The 20,223-nt window shown below is 33.9% G+C and overlaps 1 protein-coding gene across 1 annotated transcript; it reads right to left on the bottom strand.

The window, feature by feature from the left end:
* Positions 1 to 353: 353 nt before the first annotated feature.
* LOC132756081 (nucleolar protein 9-like) lies at positions 354 to 17,350 on the bottom strand. The gene is made up of 10 exons (XM_060747066.1): positions 17,329 to 17,350; positions 15,658 to 16,146; positions 14,345 to 14,455; positions 13,295 to 13,436; positions 11,149 to 11,338; positions 8,881 to 9,009; positions 6,925 to 7,020; positions 6,271 to 6,498; positions 3,551 to 3,812; positions 354 to 508 (listed from the first exon to the last, which is right to left on the bottom strand). The coding sequence occupies exons 1-10, from the start codon at positions 17,348 to 17,350 to the stop codon at positions 456 to 458; spliced, it is 1,722 nt and encodes a 573-aa protein (XP_060603049.1). The 3' UTR covers positions 354 to 455.
* Between the last annotated feature and the right edge of the window lie 2,873 nt (positions 17,351 to 20,223).

Genomic DNA, 20,223 nt, shown 5'->3' with positions numbered 1-20,223 from the left:
GCTTACGGAACATTGGTGGTTCTACTCGGGTGCTTGTTCGTGCCTGAATAATGCACAGAGGTGCACCTGAGGTCTTCCTCCATCAATAAAGCTGGAAAGTTGCCATACTGTGTTGGTGCGACGTAAAACCCAATCACTTCAGCACAAAGTGCTGTGAGGAGAGCATTTATGTTTGCAAGTTGTTATTCTCCACAGCATCATCTCCTAAACCACATGTTTGATTTTGACCAAACTTCAATGGTATGACCTTACAAAAGTTATATAAACTTTTCCAGTCTGATGCACAAGCAAATGTTTACAGCAAAATATTCTTGCAAAAAGCATGAATTTCATGCATATAAGCACTTCAACAAAGACAAACAACAAACTTTCTGTTATTCAAATAATATTTTCAAAAACATGATACATAATAACTCATGAATGACCACATTCTAGAACTAAGACATCACGTCCCATCAAGTCTTACGTTTCTGGTTCATGCCCTTTTTCTTCTTTTTCGAAGATTCATCTACAAAAAAAATATCACAATTAACTTTATCCTAACATTATATTAACAATTATCACTTGTTCTGTACATGGTTTTGTTGAACTTCAACTTAAAACTGAAATCATTGTATCTACATTTATCTAGATGACCTTGATCAGTGAGGTTTTCCTTCAGAAGCAAGCCAAATACATCTACTAAACATACATTAAGCAAACTGAACCACAAATTTTATTTCATTTCCTCAAATTTCTAAGTCACAAGTTGAAAACTTTTTTCCCCCACATTTTAGCCACAGTGATTGTGACACTACATGTACTTAATCTACAGCTTTCATAATACATGTACATTTTATCTCCATAACACTCTATAGGAGTATAAAACAATTTTCTATTTTGCCACGGAGACCTTGACCTTTAAACTTTAAATTTATACATTTTATTTGAAATATACTATATACCAAAATAATTTTCATATCTCACTGTGCTTGTGGATTTTAGACATGATTTTCACAACAAGAGGGCCATGATGGCCCTGAGGTCGCTCACCTGTATATAGCCCCCCCCTCCTACCCCGGGCCAATTTTTACCCAAGGGCTTTTATTTGTTTATTTGAACAGACTTGGTAGACACCCATAAGAAGATGTTTCATGCTAAACATCTAAGTTCTAGCTCATTGGGTTTTTTAAAAGAAGATTTTTTAAGTTTTTACTATACACATATAGTTAAAAACAATGACACCCCTGGGGCAGGGGTAGTTTTGACCCCCAGGCTTTTATTTGAACAAACTTTGTAGATATTTACTTAAAGATGTTTCATGCTTAATATCTAAACTCTAGCTATTTGGGTTTTTTCAAAGAAGATTTTTAAGTTTTTGCTATACACATATAAGGAAAATCAATGACCCCCTGGGGCGGGGCCAATTTTGACCCCAGGGCTTTTATTTTAACAAACTTGGTAGACACTCATTAGAAGACGTTTCATGCTAAATTTCTTAGCTCTAGCTCTTTGGGTTCTTTAATAGAAAATTTTTAAGTTTTTACTATATGCATATAGGACAAATCTATGACCCCCTGGGGCGGGGTCAATTTTGACCCCAGGGCTTTTATTTGAACAAACTTGGTAGACATTCACTAGAAGATGTTTCATGCCAAATATCTAAGCTCTAGCTCTTATGGTTCTTTAAAAGAAGATTTTTTAAGTTTTTACTATATGCATATAGGGAAAATCAATGACCCCCGGGGCGGGGCCAATTTTGACCCGAGGGCTTTAATTTGAACAAACGTGGTAGACACTCACTAGAAGATGTTTCATGCTTAATATCTTAGCTCTAGCTCTTTGGGTTCTTTAAAATAAGATTTTTTAAGCTTTTACTATATGCATATAGGGAAAATCAATGACCCCCTGGGGCCGGGCCAATTTTGACCCCAGGGCTTTTATTCGAACAAACTTTGTAGATATTCACTAGAAGATGTTTCGTGCCAAATATCTAAGCTCTAGCTCTTAGGGTTCTTTAAAAGAAGATTTTTTAAGGTTTTACTATATGCATATAGGGAAAATCAATGACCCCCGGGGCGGGGCCAATTTTGACCCCAGGGCTTTTATTTGAACAAACTTGGTAGACATTCACTAGAAGATGTTTCATGCCAAATATCTAAGCTCTAGTTCTTATGGTTCTTTAAAAGAAGATTTATTAAGTTTTTACTATATGCATATAGGGAAAATCAGGCGGGGCCAATTTTGACCCCAGGGCTTTTATTTGAACAAACTTGGTAGACATTCACTAGAAGCTGTTTCATGCCAAATATCTAAGCTCTAGCTCTTATGGTTCTTTAAAAGAAGATTTTTTAAGGTTTTACTAATATGCATATAGGGAAAATCAATGACCCCCCGGGGCGGGGCCAATTTTGACCCCAGGGCTTTTATTTGAACAAACTTGGTAGACACTCACTAGAAGATGTTTCATGCCAAATATCTTAGCTCTAGCTCTTTGGGTTCTTTAAAAGAAGATTTTTTAAGTTTTTACTATATGCATATAGGGAAAATCAATGACCCCCTGGGGCGGGGCCAATTTTGACCCAAGGGCTTTTATTTGAACAAACTTGGTAGACACCCACTAGAAGATGTTTCATGCCAAATATCTAAGCTCTAGCTCTTAGGGTTGTTTAAAAGAAGATATTTAAAGATTTTTCTTTCGGTTGCCATGGCAACCAGAGTTCTGCATGGAATTAAATTCTTTGAACAATTTTCAAAGGTGACCACCAAAGGAACATTCCTGTGAAGTTTGGATGAAATTGGCTCAGTGGTTAATGAGGAGATGTCATTTAAAGCAAAAGTTTACGGACGGACGGACGACGGACGGACGGACGCCGGACGAAAAGCGATCACAAAAGCTCACCCTGTCACTTTGTGACAGGTGAGCTAAAAACATGGAAAGCCAACAGTTAAGCTTATATCTTCATGACTCAAATTTTCAATGGCAAAGATATGAAAATCTTAAAATTTAATCTACATGAAATAACTAAGGCTGTACTGGAACTTAGCAGAATTATGCTGATGCATTTTTATTAGTAACAAATTTAGGCTGAAAACTTAAACAAATTATGACCACATTACAAAGTTGATTTGATAATAAATGCAATGCTGACACAAAAACTCAATTGCTTAGTAATGCATGAATACCCGGAGCACACTAAAGATATACATTTTTTCTAGAACTTGTAATCTAGATTTTGAGCAGTAGTGTTTTCTACATTGTATCACATCTCCCAAGAAACAACAAAATATTACAACATTATTATAACATTATTTCCTATGATTTTAAGCTTTGTTGCAGCATTTGTTTATTTTTGTTGTCCAAATCAATAGTAGCTCCAAGAAAAAGGTGCTAAAACAATGACAACTATAGGTGAAGTTAAAATAAAGAGTGATACTGACTTTAATTTTTACTCAGAAAGTCACCTGCGCTGAAAATGATAAGATCATTAAAAAACTTTGTATGTATGATTTATTTTTTTTACAAACTTTTAGGACGGCCTTGAATATATTATTTATTAACATTGCATACCTGTATGAAGAACATCTTGGAACATTTTACGTTTCCTCTGATCATTTTGTTGAATAGATTGCCAGTCCTTGCGTCTCTTTGTGAAATGAAATAGAGCAAAGTTCCGGTGTATATGGAAACCTATTCTATCTGAACGTATTCTGTCTTCTTGTACACACAGGCATGTGGCAATCATTTCTTTCTGTTTCATAGAAGTATTTCTCCAAATAGATTCCAGGGCACGGCTACCATTCTTGTCACACGCCAAAGATACATAATGATCCTAAAAATAAAGGTGTGGGATACCATGAACTATTCCTTATAAAAATAATTCTAACAACTAATCCTAAAAATATATTTTTTTTACATTGCAAACTGACCTTCGATTAGATATATTTATTTAGTGAAGTTTCCAGGTGTCGTGCAAATTTGTACTTAAAGTGAAGAAAGAATATTTAAACTAGCACAAAGAATTTTTTTTAACTTTTGCCCATTAAAAAGAATAATGAATAAAACAAATGGATGAAAGTAAGTTTAGGCTGTCACTATCCTACATTTTGAGTTATCTGCCCCTGACAGTGAATGAATTGCTTTTCAGTAAGAGAAAAGCAATAATAACAAGCAATTATCATAGTATTGCAAGCAATCCATAAGTCCCCTACCGGTAAGAGCCCAAGCAACATTCTGAAGGGCCATTGGCCATTCACTTATGTTTCAATTTTAAGTAAATTTGTTGAAAAAGTTCGGAAACAGTTTTTATGTACAGACAGACAGACGGACTGAAGAAAACATCCCTGTTATCAAAATATAACATTTTTAAAAGCAAAAATTTTTAAAAAGGAGATATTTACGATGTCATACATGATGTGAGTGTAACAAAGAACAATTAGTAATGAAGGTATGAATATTGAATGTTTATTTTGAAGTAAATGAAAGTTAAAAGAACGAATAGGAAAAATTAAAAGTTTAAGGAGGAGATAATTCTGGAAATATGGATGCTAGATTTATAAACCTTGTCATATTATTATGATGTGGGAGTTTGAAGAAAATCCTATCATGATTGAAGAAGTTGGAGTAAAAATTACCAATTTCTCAAAAAAAAAGTCTAAGTTCAAAAGGGGCATAATTCTGGAAATAGTCTTGCTAGAAGAAACATTTATATGAAGTTTGAAGTAGATACATTCAGAAAAAAAGAAGTTATTAAACAAGAGCTGTCCGTAAGACAGCGCGCTCGACTTTTTTATTGCTTGCCAATAAAAAAAGTTTTTGCAGTAAAAGGCAATACAAGAATCTCTGTATTTTTAAAGTGAACAATGGCCATGAGCATTAAGATATTTAGTGAAGAATTATTTTACTGAATTGTGTGATACCCTTGAACACTGCAGCAAAGTTTGAAATGTTTAAGTCAAAAGAGGGCTGGTAAGAAAGAAAAAAAAACTGAGTTGAGCCTTAAATAAATTTAATAGTATTAAACCCACTTTGAGAGAATAAGGTATTTTTACGTCACTCAGAACACCTGGTAAATGACATAATAACATAATTTTTTCAAGAAATCTATGCCAAGGAAGCAGTATATTTTTTGTACAATCAGCATAATATATAGATTTGACTTTGTATGTGAAAGTATTATAGTTACCTTATAATACAAGTAATAGATTTTACCCATATTCAATGTATTTTCAAAGTCAAAAAGGGGCATAATTCTGTCAAAAACCTTGACAGAGTTATGTCCTCTTGTCTGTTGATGAAGGTCGTGATGGTAAACAAGTATGGTCAGTTTCAAAGCAATACCTCCAATGGTTTTGAAATAAAGTGAGGTGGTACAAAAAACTTAACCAAGCTCAATACACTTTCTAAGTCAAAAAAGGGCCATAATTCTGTCAAAAACCTTGACAGAGTTATGTACTCTTGTCTGTAGATGGAGGTTATGATGGTGAACAAGTATGGTAAGTTTCAAAGCCATACTTGTAATACTTCTGAAATAAAGTGGGGTGGTACGAAAAACTTAACCAAGGTGTGACGCCAACGTCGACGCCGACGCCGGGGCGAGTAGGATAGCTCCCCTTTTCATAGAAAAGTCGAGCTAAAAATACAATGTTTTTTTCATGAAAATTTTAAGTTCAAGGGAGGTAATTCTGATAAATTTTGTGCTAGAGTTGTAAACCTTGTCACATATGATGTGGTTGATGACTAGCAACTTATATTTAAAGTTTGAAGAAAATACCTTAAGAAATAAAGAACTTATAGTGAAAAAACTTAAAAACTAGAATCAGATATCTTGAAATTCAGTCTATTTGTTGCCATAGCAACCAGACTTTTCAACATAGGAAGATAAGAAAAGGATGTGCATAATTTCCATACTGCCATCTACCCATATGTCAAGTTTCATAAAAATATTTTTAGTACTTTTTGCGTTACCACTGGATCCAGGTTATGTGTAAAATTTGGCATATTTTCAGTCTATTTGTTGCCATAGCAACCAGAATTTTCAACATAGGAAGAAAAGAAAAAGACGTGCATAATCTCCATACTGCCATCTATCCATATATCAAGTTTCATTAAAATATTTTCAGTACTTTTTGCGTTATCGCGGGATCCAGTTTTGTGGACGGACGGACTGACGGACGGACAGACGGACGGAGGGTAAACCTAAAGTCCCCTCCGGTAAACCGGTAGGGGACTAAAAAGCCACAAAGAGGTCCTGTTTGTTTCATTAATTGAAAATATTTCAACAAGTCTACCTTTAATTTATTGAGTAAAGCATCTTTAGTTTTCTGATCAACTGAAGTACTTTTAAATCCTGCATCCAGCACATGACTTCCACATGGGTCACATGACAAGGTAAGTAACTCGGCTGGTTCCAGATTCACAAGACTGGTTGCTAAAAGATGTGTATCAGAAAATCGAAGCATGTGTTGTAGTAACTGGGAACCATGGTAATTCACTTTCTTTAATACTGGCTCACTGCTCTAATAATAAAAAGACAAGAACACTCAACGTTTAGCTTATTTGTTCATTACATTTTATAATAATCATGACAGGTGGTCAAATTATTCAGGTGGTTCTCATTTAGCCTTATACATAATTTCTAAAAAATCCATAAGCTCCAATTACATTGCTGTTTCTAAGGAGATAGACAGACTGACGAACGACCAGGTGCATTACATTATACACCAAAATTTTCTAGTGCATAGAAAAATGCAATTTTCAAGAAAGGTTAAATGCCATGAATAGTGATTAACATGCTTAAAAATAATGCTGTGCAAACATTGCACAATAAACATTGTGTAAAAAAAGAAAGAAAAAAACATTCAACTAGGTGTCATATATTAGCTATTCCTTAGTGAACTACAACTGAAAAACTAAAATTAAAATCACAAAATAAATTTATTTACCTTCATGAAATCGTCATAAGTTGTTAATGTTGCAATGACTTGAACTAGTTTCACCTGTCTTTCAATTTCTTCACATTGAAAACATTTCAGTATCATCTGTATAAATATAATGTGTATGAATATAAAAATACCATAATTATGTCAATCATACATGTACATCAGAGCAAGTGTTTCAATTAAATTTTGTAAATACATTCTAACAAGCAAATTCGTTGAATTTATATCCCCCGCCGAGTACTGGTTATTATTAACACAACAACTGAAGACATAAGGCTATGCAACAGACCAGAACCATTTGATCAACTTTGGCAGGGGACCACCCTAGGATCATTCCTGTAAAGTTTGGTTGCTGTGCAGTCATTTGTTTCTGAGGAGATGTTGTTTAAAGAAATTGCTGACGACGCATGACGACGGACGGTGGGGGATCACAATAGCTCACCTAGATGTAAAAACATCTTAATCTCCAGACTTCATTATTCGTAATTTAGTGATGTTGATCATTATTCCTGTAAAGTTGGTTGATTCTAACTCAAGCACTCAAGGATCAAATAACAACATAATGAAACAGTTTTTACTAAGTCAAGGGAAATAACTCTACAAATACTGGATAAATCCACAAGCGAAACCCCAGGAACAAACTAAATATGCTGAGCAACTTTCCAATAAGGTTAAATGACTCTATGTCAAATCCTTTTTGAGTTACATGCGACACATGTTGAAAATTGCAAACATTTTCTAAGTCAAGGGCAATAACTCTAAAAATACTAAATAAATCCAGACGAAAATACCCAGGTGCACAACTACACATGCTGATCAACATTCCTGTAAAGTATCATGACTTTAGGTCAAATACTTTTTGAGTTACATGTGACACAAGTTGAAAATTGCAAAATTTTACTAAGTCAAGGGCAATAACTCTAAAAATAGTAAAAATATCCGGACGAAAATACCCAGGTGCACAACTACACATACTGATCAACATTCCTGTATAGTTTCATGACTCTAGGTCAAACACTTTTTGAGTTACATGCGACACAAGTTGAAAATTACAAAATTTTACTAAGTCAAGGGCAATAACTCTAAAAATGCTAAAAATATCCAGATGAAAATACCCAGGTACACAACTACACATACTGATCAACATTCCTGTAAAGTTTCATGACTCTAGGTCAAATACTTTTTTCAGTTACATGCGACACAAGTTGAAAATTACAAAATTTTACTAAGTCAAGGGCAATAACTCTAAAAATACTAAAAATATCCAGAAGAAAATACCCAGGTGCACAACTTCACATGCTGATGAACATTCCCATAAAGTTTCGTTGAATTCCAGCCATTAGTTGCAGAGAACTACTCCGGAAACGAAATTCGGACGTTTTACTAAGTCAAGGGCAATAACTCTAAAAATACTAAAAATATCCAGACGAAAATACCCAGGTGCACAACTTCACATGCTGATCAACATTCCCATAAAGTTTCGTTGAATTCCAGTTATTAGTTGCAGAGAACTACTCCGGAAACGAAATTCGGACGGACGGACGGACGGATGGACAGACGGACGGATGGAAGGACGGAAGGACGGACGGACAACGCCAAAACTATATCCCCCTCCCGATTCCATCGGCGGGGGATAATAAACTTTAACCTATACTTAATGACCAGAATCCGGGGGGTGGGCCTCCAATGGCTGAGTGGCTAGGGTGGTTAACTTAAAACCGCTTGCCACTCACGGCTGTGGGTTCGAAGCCAGATACAGACTTTTGATTCTTTCATGTGAGGAAGCTATCCAACTATCTTATGGAACATTCTTCTCAGGTGCCCTTTCCTTCCTGAAATAATGCATGAACCTGAGCACCTTAGGTCTTCCTCCACTAGTAATAGGTATTAAGTGGCAATATGACCTAAAATGAGTTGGTGCAACATAAAATCCAACCATTTTATTGACAAGTATTCTACCTGTAGAAACTGTTGCTGGCCACACTGCAAGTTCTCACATGTAGCTGCTAGAGCCACCACTACGCCATTAAACTGTGCTCTCAAAACCTCCACCATACTGTCTGTTAACTCTTCCAATATAGTTTGAAACTGAAATTGCCAATTATAACTACATTATATGCAAAACAGGTGTATTGATATTTTTCAGCTATTACTAAGTATGCCTTGAATCTCTTAATTAAGGAAAAACCTAAACTGAACTTTCTGACAAATCAAACTTTTAAAATCAGTAATGATCTAGTGACGAAACATTAGGTTGAAAACAAAGACGTTCAAGAATTGTTATCAGAAATTTAACCATCACATGCTGCTTAAATTCTATAACAGTTTTTGCCCTACTTTAAATTGGAACTATTTATTGTTAAGATATGAATACAAAAGGAGGTGACAAGCAACACGTGTGCGTACTGCTGGCCAAAAGTTCCAAACATACTGCTAGCCTCTATACACTTTACGGCTTTTACTTTTAAAGTATTATTTAAAATAACAAAAGGCAACAGTAATGAACATACAAATTTGTTTTCAATGAAGAAAATAACATTAGTTATAAAAGACTAGAACTCCGTGTGTCGGATGTGTCGCCTTGTGAACAATATAGTTTAGGAGAAATGGCCAGGAAAAAAATGAAAACTAACAAAGGTCAATAACTCAAAATATAATAAGTGCAGAGCAACAGTTTCTATGTACTACACTTCTTATCAAGATCTATCATTCTATGAAGTTTCAAGTCAATATCTTTTATAAGTTATGAGAAATAGCCTGGACAAAAATAAAGTATGAAAATTAATAAAGGGTAATAACTCACAAATAAGAAGTGCAGAGTACTGGTTCTTGTGCACTGCACTTCTTCTTAATGAGATCTATTATCCTATGAAGTTTCAAGTCCATAGCTTTTATACTTTAGGAGAAATGGCCCGGACAAAAATAAAGTATGAAAATTAACAAAGGGCAATAACTCAAAAAACAAGAAATGCAGAGTACCACTTCTTGTGCACTGCACTTCTTCTTAATGAGATCTATCATCCTATGAAGTTTCAAGTCCATAGCTTTTATAGTTTAGGAGAAATGGCCTGGACAAAAATAAAATATGAAAATTAACAAAGGGCAATAACTCAAAAAATAAGAAGTGCAGAGTACCAGTTTTTGTGCACTGCACTTCTTCTCAATAAGATCTATCGCCCTATGAAGTTTCAAGTCAAAAGCTTTTATAGTTTAGGAGAAATGGCCCGGACAAAAATAAAGTAAGAAAATTAACAAAGGGCAATAACTCAAAAAATAAGAAGCGCAGAGTACCGGTTCTTGTGCACTGCACTTCTTCTTAATGAGATCTATCATCCTATGAAGTTTCAAGTCCATAGCTTTTATAGTTGAAGAGAAATGGCCTGGACAAAATTAAAGTATGAAAATTGACAAAGGGCAATAACTCAAAAATTAAGAAGTGCAGAGTACCGGTCCTTTTGCACTGCACTTCGGGTTATTGAAAGAAGCTTGCATACCAAGTTTGAAGTCAATCAGACTTAAAGTGACTGAGTTATGCTCCGGACAAGCTTTAGGGGACGCCGACACCGCCGCCGCCAACACCGCCGACAAAAGTAATCCCTATATGTCACCTTTTCAAGGCGACACAAAAAAGAACCAAGTTTATCAAATGGCAATATTGTAGCGGTTGATCATTACTTTTTGTAAGGAAAATATAAAAAGTAAAATATTAAATTTATTTATATATGCATTTCTGTAGTCCTAAATGGACAATATGACAAATAACTAGAAGACATATAGACAATAGATTGCTTCGTCTGTTAAAGTCAGTACAAGGAAGAGAACAAAATAACAGAAAAATCTGTGGTCACTTAGTGTTTTTATCATTGAAATTTGTCAGTTTGCATACTCTGCAATACCAATTTTTAAACTCTGATCATTTTCTATTCAATTTTCTGCAGTATTCAAAACATAGCAAAGTAGCTTTAATAATCTTTAGATACAGTGTAAGTAAATAGGCTAGATGTGCATGACTCACGTGCAACTAGAACTTTTGGCTAAAGGTTCAGACCTGTATGGCTAGCCACTTACAATATAGTTACAGTTTTTTACTGAGCACTGTGAGCAGGGGACCATACTTCAGAATTAGGTCAGACGTCATTTATAAGCGGGCTTGCATGGTTCCAATTTCAATACAGAGGGCTATCATTATTTTAGCTAGTACTCAAATAGTAAAGAGCATCAAAATACCATTTCTCTATCCGGGCAGTGTTTGACCATTTTCTGCAGCACAAAGTTAGCACATGGGTGTGTTGCAAACTGGAGTAACTTCCCTTTGAAGAGCTTCTTGAAAAGTTCTTTGTAAACTTTTTCTGAACTAAGGGAGACAATTAACTCAACGAGAAATGAGCCAATCATATCACATGCTACAGGAGGTATGCTGAAAATACAGTGTATAGTAATACATTAATAACAATTGACATACATGTATCAAATCACACACATTTTAGCCTAACAACAATAAATCAGGGGTTTTTTTTCTAAATGATTGTGTAAATTAGTGATGGAAATTGGAAGAAATTTGTCCCAATCGATCATCGGTTCAATCGGATGGGCCATAATCGATAACTTTTTGAATAAAGTCACGTTAAAAAGAAATAGGGAAGAAACATTTCTTCAGTATATTCAGTAACATGGATTTCATTTAGCACTTTTCAACACAGTTTTCACCTTATATAGTCATAATTTTACGAATTTTTTTTTATTTTTCAATGGATGTCAAATAATAACCTCCACATCACATTATTTTACTATTGTTTACATCACGTATTGATCCTGTTCAACAACAAATTGTCTCCGAGATGATATTTTTGCGATTGGCAAAGAAAATTACCGTCAGAATTAATTCCCTTTAATACTTTAAACATTTTCGACAATTGCGGAACAAATTTTTGTGAATCAATTATTGTTGCTTTACATAACAGTAACTGATTATCGGCGACTTGCGACAATCGGAACATCACTAGTGTAAACAGATATACACAAGTTGGATTTTTTTTACATCCTGTTAGGTGAAATAAATTATATATAGGACTCCAAGTCAAATTTACAATGAAAAAATATATAACAAATTCAGCAAGGTAACTTATTCTTGGTATATTATGCTGGTGAATTTACATGGCATATTTGTGACTTCAAACAGATACAATGAATTTAGAAAGTTGATGAAAAAGGCAAACTTAAAATTAGACAAGAGCTGTCCATAAGACAGCGCGCTCGACTTTTTTATTGCTTGCCAATAAAAAAAGTTTTTGCAGTAAAAGGCAATACAAGAATCTCTGTATTTTTAAAGTGAACAATGGCCATGAGCATTAAGATATTTAGTGAAGAATTATTTTACTGAATTGTGTAACTTGTCCACCAATCAAATAGGCGAGATAAAATGTGAAATATGCATATACTACTGATTTTAATTTCAAGTACAAAAAGAGAAAAATAACTAGTTGTTTGATACCCTTGAATATTACAGCAATGTTTATATGACATAATTTATGGTAAAGTGAACAAGTGGATAGGAATGAATTTTTTTAGATTTTTTAAGTTTTTTAGTGCTTGCCTATAATACAAAACATTGACAGTTAAGGGCCATAATTCAAATAAAATCTTTGACAGAATTACCTTCTCCTGGACATGTTTGGGAATCATGATTGTAAACAAGTATTCCAACTTTCAAATTAATATCTCAAACAGTTCAGTCAAAAAGTGGACTGGTACTAAAAACTTAACCAAGATTCTAAGTCGATAAAAGGCCTTAATTTTTAAAACAAATCCTTGACAGAGTTACCTTCTCTTGCGTACAGATGGGGGTAATGATGTGAAATAGAAATAAAAGTTTCAAAGCAATATCTCAAAGGGTTAAGGCAATAAGTGGATTTTACCCATATTCAATGTATTTTCTAAGTCAAAAAGGGGCATAATTCTGTCAAAAAACCTTGACAGAGTTATGTCCTCTTGTCTGTTGATGAAGGTCGTGATGGTAAACAAGTATGGTCAGTTTCAAAGCAATACCTCCAATGGTTTTGAAATAAAGTGAGGTGGTACAAAAAAAACTTAACCAAGCTCAATACACTTTCTAAGTCAAAAAAGGGCCATAATTCTGTCAAAAACCTTGACAGAGTTATGTACTCTTGTCTGTAGATGGAGGTTATGATGGTGAACAAGTATGGTAAGTTTCAAAGCCATACTTGTAATACTTCTGAAATAAAGTGGGGTGGTACGAAAAACTTAACCAAGGTGTGACGCCAACGCTAACGCCGACGCCGGGGCGAGTAGGATAGCTCCCCTTTTCATAGAAAAGTCGAGCTAAAAAATTAGAATATTTTCTTTTCACACATACTTTACACTTTCAGCAGTATCCTCTATTCTTGTTGCTTTGATGACCTTATGTATGACCCTTTGACAAAGGTCAAGGTCAACCTTATGAAGTACAAGCAGTAAAGTCTGTATCACAGGACTACCATTAGCATTTGTTAGGTATACTGAAATACAAAAACAACAATACAGATCAATAAATAAATTATTCCTCATCTTGGCCAACATTTAATATTTTTATCAATTTCTTCTTGGCTGAACTTAAAGAAAGATATATATTAGCGCACATTGATGTGTACAATTATAGGGTTCCATGTTTGACATTCCTTACTTAATTTCAGCCTGGAACCAGCAGCTAGATAAAACAACTCGTCAATATCACTGGCAGGTAATATCTATTTTATTTCCTATATTGTCCCCAAGATAGTTATAACTTAACTGCATCTGAAATCAGTCATAACAAAGGTCAATTGTTAGAGTTGTCTGTTTGTTTTTTGTTGTTGTTTTTTTAATTTTGTTGTTGTTGTTGTTCTTGTTTTTACATATATATATATATATATATATATAGATCTATTATATATAATATAAACTATATTTTGTGATTAGTGACCTCTTCTTTTATCAAATCCAGCTGAAGAAGGAATAAAGAATATAATCATACATTGTGTAAGAATGCTTATAAAACTTAAATGAAACAACATTGCAAGTCAACATTGGTAAAATAAGTAAGAATGTAGCCCTTCCAAAACTACAGTGCAATTTCGATGGATTGTCCCATGTGGACCAATAACTTCTTTCAAATCAAATCCTTTCAAAATAAGACTTCAAAATATTTCAACTTCTCTATACATACACCCAGATGGTGTTGCTTTACACAGATTGTACTGTAAATGTAAGTTGCATAACCTTTCTTACAGAATGTAATAAAGAATTAAAGATTATTACGTCTTCTTAGTGCAATAACTGGTTAAGTCCTTTTAAAATTTAGAAAGACTTAACTAACCCATTACTGCCCTAAGGAGGTTTTTTTATTTTCTTCTTTTTAATTCATTAAATAACGATCTTAGATACTGACCTCCGAAATTTTCCAATGCAAAAATCTGTTTGTAAAACCTTTTCAGATAATTACGGAAATTAACAGGTACCTCATAGTTTGGAAATGTAATTGGCTTTGCAAACTCATCATCTGAAATGAATATAAACACATACATGTATATACATTTGTAAATATGAAATAAAAGAATGAATATAGTCACATTGTTAAAGAAAAAATTCTAGCATGCTTTTATAAAGTTTAATTTAATCTTATCAAACTTTAAGATGTATAACAGTACAATTAAATACGGTCTTAATTTCTAAGACATACAGATAACCTATGAACAAAGACTATCCAAAGGAGATACAAGGCATGGCCTTTATAGACAAGAGGTCTTTATTTGGAGGTTACTGCATCAAACTAAATCAATGAAGGGTTATCGAAGTATGGTTTTATTTACAGTGTGATCTTTATTCAAAGGCTGTCTTTGACAAAGGTTTGTCTGTATATTATTGTAATACTCTAGTCAATTCTAGCCAGAGTTGTTAAGCATGTGTGAGAAGAGGCCTTCTCAAACCACTCCTTTAGGCCCTGCACTCAGTGTGTGGAAAGTAAGATAGTAAATACACCACTTAATGGTTGAAACTGCAAGTTGAAAAGATGGAAAATCTCCCACTATTTTTGGTGTCAAAAACTTAACATTTTCCCCTCTTCCTTGTACTGTTAAGATAGTGAGGGATAGGGGTAGTGCAATTGCCTGCTATGATTCAAGAAAATTAAGACAAGGCAATCATAAAATATAGATTCAGATGAATGGACAGATTAACCAACTGTCACCAGGTTCCAATTTTATCTGCTGGGTATTATTTATTTCAAAAACTCAGTGTCTATTCTTCAGTAGAAGGGGCGATGGGGGGATTCACACATGTTTTTGAGAATTCTCCCCTATTTTTTCAGAGGCAGGGGAAATATTTTCATCGAGAAAGAAGGAAAAAGATAAAAAAATGTTATAAATTCTCATTTTTCGATAAAAATCCCCGGTTTTCAAATCCTAGAATAGACACTGAATTCATGTGGAATGTCTTATAATTGCTTTGAGATACACAATGTACACATAAATGTACCAAGTCAATAGCAATATTAACATGGCCAACCTTCCAAGTTTGAGTTCACTTCTAGCTACCTAGCTTTTTTCTCAAAAGGCAAGGCTCAGTAGCCGCAATTAGGCTGGCAGCATAGAGCATGCTGATTCTAGGCTATCAACTGCTTCATTATCTTGAAAAACCTTCAAATAAACAATGTACATTTAATGCAGAGAAATATCACTTTTTTAATTTAGCTATCTACTGTACCTTCTTGGTCATCAGCTCTAAATTTCTTTCCATAATTCCTTGATGTGCGACTTTTAAGCACCTTTTCGCCAACACAAGTTCCCCCTATCACCTGCAAAATGGTCCTGAATATGTGTGATAGATATACATCATTAACACAATCCTCGATATTTTCACTCATAAAATCTACCAGCTGTAGAACTGTTCTTATTAAACTATTCTCCACTGATTCTGCTGCTCCTTCTGTTATGTCACTTTCAAAGTCAAAACTCATCACTTTTTCCTGTATAAACTTCGGTATAACCATCAAAAGTTTCTGTAGTACATGACTAGAGCACTTGTGTCGGCAAATATTGGACCAGTCTTTAGAGAACACGTTTGCAAGGGATTGTATATGTGTTGCAGAGCCCTTTGTTACAAGTTTTTCAATTATCGGACTGATTTCCGGACTCTGGCAGACATCTTTAGCTTCTTCCGCCAACTGGGAGAAAACATTGTCTAGAAAATCCTCTGAAAGAAATAAAAAATATTAAAGCATATTATAGATCAATTATAACATAAGGCAACTATATAAAGATTAAAATCATATATACATGTACAAGTTTATATATCAAACAAGAGCACCAAATACGTTGTTAAGTTAATATGTTAACACTTGACTGTTAAAAATTCTAAGTTTAAAGGGGCATAACTCAAAAGTCTATTGCTTTCAGAGTTATGCTCCTTACCTTACAACTGCACCTTATCATGATGCATGTAAGCAAGTATTTCAAGTTTCATATTGACAACTTTTAATTTAAAAGTAGGGATAGTACGACATTTCAATATAAAAGTAGGGAAAAGTACAATGTAGGACTGTGTTTAACCAAAAAATAGAGAAGTTGGAAAAGAAGGAAAAGCAGGGCTAGCTTGAAAAATTTATTTGCATTGAATTTTTATTTTGGCCTCTTTGTAGTAATTAACATAGGTTGTAAGTGCCATTGATAATGTGTAAATTGCATTCTTTTGGTAACTTTAAAATATTTATATTATATATGTTCATATCATCTTCGGACAAATGACAGTATATTGTCAAAAATAAATGTAAAATTCATAAAAACACCCTACTTTCGGTTTTGCAGCGGCACGGGAAACCTCTCTTCATTTGAATTATTATATCACAGGTACCCTCTCATTTTTTAACACATTGGTACCCTCAAAGCACGACATATGCTTTTATTTGCATTAATCGTTAAGTATGTATGTAATATGAACATATTAAATATGTATGATGCATATATAATCAAGCCACAAGTTCATTTCAGCCCGAAAAATATGTTGAGGTGATGGGCGAGGCAAGACATGTCGATTTTGTAGCTTATTGTGAAGTTGCAGTACATGAAAATCGGGCACATGACAAATCAGCACATAAATAAAACATTCTAGTGTTTCGTGGTATACACCAGGGCTCCAGATAATTTTTTAGGGCAATGAGTATTTACTCATTGATTTTTTTGTGAATGAGTAAAACTTGAAATCTGAAATTTGACAGGAGTATTTTTACTCCTTAAAATGTATGTAAAAGAGTTAAAAGATTTATTATGCTTCCATGTTTATTGTATTATTATACGTGTAATACAAGATATGTCAAAGTCATTTCTTTTGCTTTTTGGACTCTCTTGGTTTATAATCTTGCATTTCCAAACGGCATACGTTTTATCTGAACCTGAGGCATGTTTCTTGTTGCTCGTACGTGGCAGCGCTAATTAATTTCATTAATTATAACCGTCACAATTACTTTTGGGTCGATTTTTTTTTCGGCTGAAAATACGAGTCAATCGTTTTTAACTTTAGACAGCGACATTGTACCGGTTAATTCCACCACCTTACTATACATACGCTCACAACCGATGATAGTCGGAACTACAGGAAGTAACCGTTAGACGTTGCAAAGCATTCATCCGAAGTTAATTCCACCACCATACTATGCATACGATACAAACCGATGATGGTCGGAAAATACAGGAAGTTACCGGTAGACGCTTGCAAAGCGTTCAGGCGAAAATTGAAAATAAAATAATCACCGAGTTTACTTTCGGTTACGTTTACGCGAAAGAAATTTTTGCTTTTTTTTTGGGGGGGTTAATTGAATTTTGTGGGGGTTTTTTTCATACTTTTTAAAATTTTTGGTTTTAAATTTGCTTTAAACCGGGTTTATTTCCATGGAAATTTTAAAACGCTTTTTAAAACCATTTATCTGGAGCCCAAATAAAAACCTTTTCTACTTTGTATCCCTTTCCTTTCCCTATTAAAATTTAAAAAATTTTCGGGAATTGTTATCCATCGCGGGTTTTTTGTTTTTGGGCGAAAAATGACCTGTCAGGGTTTCAAAAGGGGGGTAAAATTTTTGAGCAAAAATTTTGGGAAAAGGAGGGTCCGGTTGGAAATGCACCGTGTTTTAATAAAAGATAAATGGGATTTGTTTTAATTGTTTTCAAAATATAAATTTAAAATCAAACCCCATTTTATGAAAGATAGTCTATGTTGTTAAAATTTAATGAAAATTTAAAAAAGGCTGAGAAAGGCGTGATTGGGGTCAGACATGGAACTGCCCTTTCCCCCCTTTTTACTAGCTTAAAACCTTAAAACTAACAGGTTTTTTGTACTTTTAAAGATTTTACATTTCAAAAAAGTAAAGAAAAAATTGGGACAAAAAATACTTTAAAAGAACCCCAGAACTATGCCCTGCTAACCATTCTTAAAAAAAAAAGGTGGCGCGATTCAGTTTGGTAAAACCATGACTATCACCCCTGGGGGCCCGGGGTTTTTGGACCCGGGGAAACCCCTTTGGGGGAAATTTTTCATTTCAAAGTAAACATTTTCAGTGTTTTTCCATTTTACCTGGGAAGGTGTATTTGGGTAAAAAATCTGTTAATTTCATCCGAAATGAAATCAGGGGCTAAAAAAGAACGGGCTTTGTAAAAGAACCAAGGCCGGGGGGGTCATTCAACTGTTATAATAAATTTCCCAAATTCAAAAGTTCCCATTTTTTGTAACCCGGGCTTGATCGCAGTAGGGTTTTCAATTTCTTTTTAAAAATTTTAAACCGAATCTTTTTTCTGTGTTTTCCCAAATGTTTTTTTTCTCTTGTAAAGTATTTATTTGACCCACCCCGCAGAGTTTTTTCTTTTTTGGCAAAAAACCCCGTTTTTATAAAAACCGGGAAGAAAAACAAAAAAAATTTTGGGCTAGGTCTAAAATGCAAACGTACCCCAAAAATGATTGAAAAATAAAAAAAGGGATTGGAGACCCACTATAATAAAAGGGAACAAAGGGGGTTTTTTGAATAAATAAAATTTGGCAAAATTTCCCCTTTTTCCCCAAAAACCGGAATAAATTTTAAAAAAGGTTAATTTTTTTTTTCACCCCGGGGTTTTTTTATGTCAAATTTTTAAAATTGCGATTGGCACATCATGCAAGCAAATTCAAATGGCGTTTCAAACGAAGTATGCGTAAACGTATTAAGCGTAAACACGTTTACAGATTGTAACAGCTATACAGTAACCGTACTGTATAGTTAATATTTATTAATTAGAAGGCGTAACCAGGGGCGAGTACAGAACATGTTTTCCGGGGGGGGGGGGGTGTCTGACATATGACCGTTATAAAAAATAATTTCAAACACTTGATAAATTTACATACCTGAAATAATAGACCATTTTCCAAGTAAATGTGGTATTAAAAAAACTGCTTTTCTATTGTACAAAAAAATAATTCCATAATTCAAAACACAAATATTCAATAAATTTTTTTTCCATAATTGAATCCAGATTTTATTTCAAAAAAATATAACTGTCATAGAAGGTTATTAAAAGCAAATGACCAAACATTTCGTCTTTATAACAATCTAAGTAAAACTAGTTATTGGAAACGCGATTCCTTTATATTATCTTCATAAAACTCGCCTCCTTTTTAATTTGCAAATAATAATTTTCAATTTCTTAATTATAGGACTTTCACAAAGAAAATGGAAAAAACTAAGATAGTAAAATATGGTGTAAAAAATTGTAACACAATCTATTTACCACTATCTGTGACTATTTAATGTTCATTTAGAGCTCTGGAAAGTAAATAAACCAATCAATTATGCAGTTTAAACATTGAAGTCATTCAAGCATGTTTGATAGATAAAGATCTTTGCCAAAAACCCCCAGGCAGAAGATTAACAAACTGGATGACAGCAATAAATGTTTTGATAAGGAGTACACTACAGCCAATAAAGTTTGAAACTGGCAAAAATATATTCCAGCCCAGCTGGTAAAAGTAATCTTTGGGTTTCGCCTTTTTGGGGGGGAAATTGCAGCCCATAAAAGCCCTGGGCCTGAATCGCCACTGCGTACTGTTAGAACATTTGTTATATCTGCTTAATTACGATTATCACACGATCTTAAATGAAATTTTATTTTGGGATAATCAATTATATTGAAAAAAAAAGAAACCCAGTTCAGAATTCCTGTAGACTCAAATACTTGCACAGTGAATAGTCCGCAAATAATGCAGTCAGCGATAATCTCAAGTTAATAGCCATTTGGGTATTATTTTCAAAGA

The sequence above is a fragment of the Ruditapes philippinarum genome, unplaced genomic scaffold (genome assembly GCF_026571515.1).
Source record: "Ruditapes philippinarum isolate M1 unplaced genomic scaffold, ASM2657151v2 ctg6345_1_1_1_1, whole genome shotgun sequence".
Lineage (NCBI taxonomy): Eukaryota > Metazoa > Mollusca > Bivalvia > Venerida > Veneridae > Ruditapes > Ruditapes philippinarum.
The sequence above is the reverse complement of the archived record's forward strand: the minus strand, read 5'-3'. Positions and strand labels throughout refer to the sequence as shown.

What these genes read in the sequence shown, in the direction of transcription:
- LOC132756081 (XM_060747066.1), bottom strand. Translation starts at nt 17,350, where the DNA reads ATGCCTCAGGTTCAGATAAAAC. An exon ending in GCCAGCAACAGTTTCTACAG is followed by an intron (nt 7,021 to 8,880) that starts GTAGAATACTTG and finishes ATATTTATACAG; the next exon opens with ATGATACTGAAATGTTTTCA. An exon ending in CTTATGACGATTTCATGAAG is followed by an intron (nt 6,499 to 6,924) that starts GTAAATAAATTT and finishes TTTTATTATTAG; the next exon opens with AGCAGTGAGCCAGTATTAAA.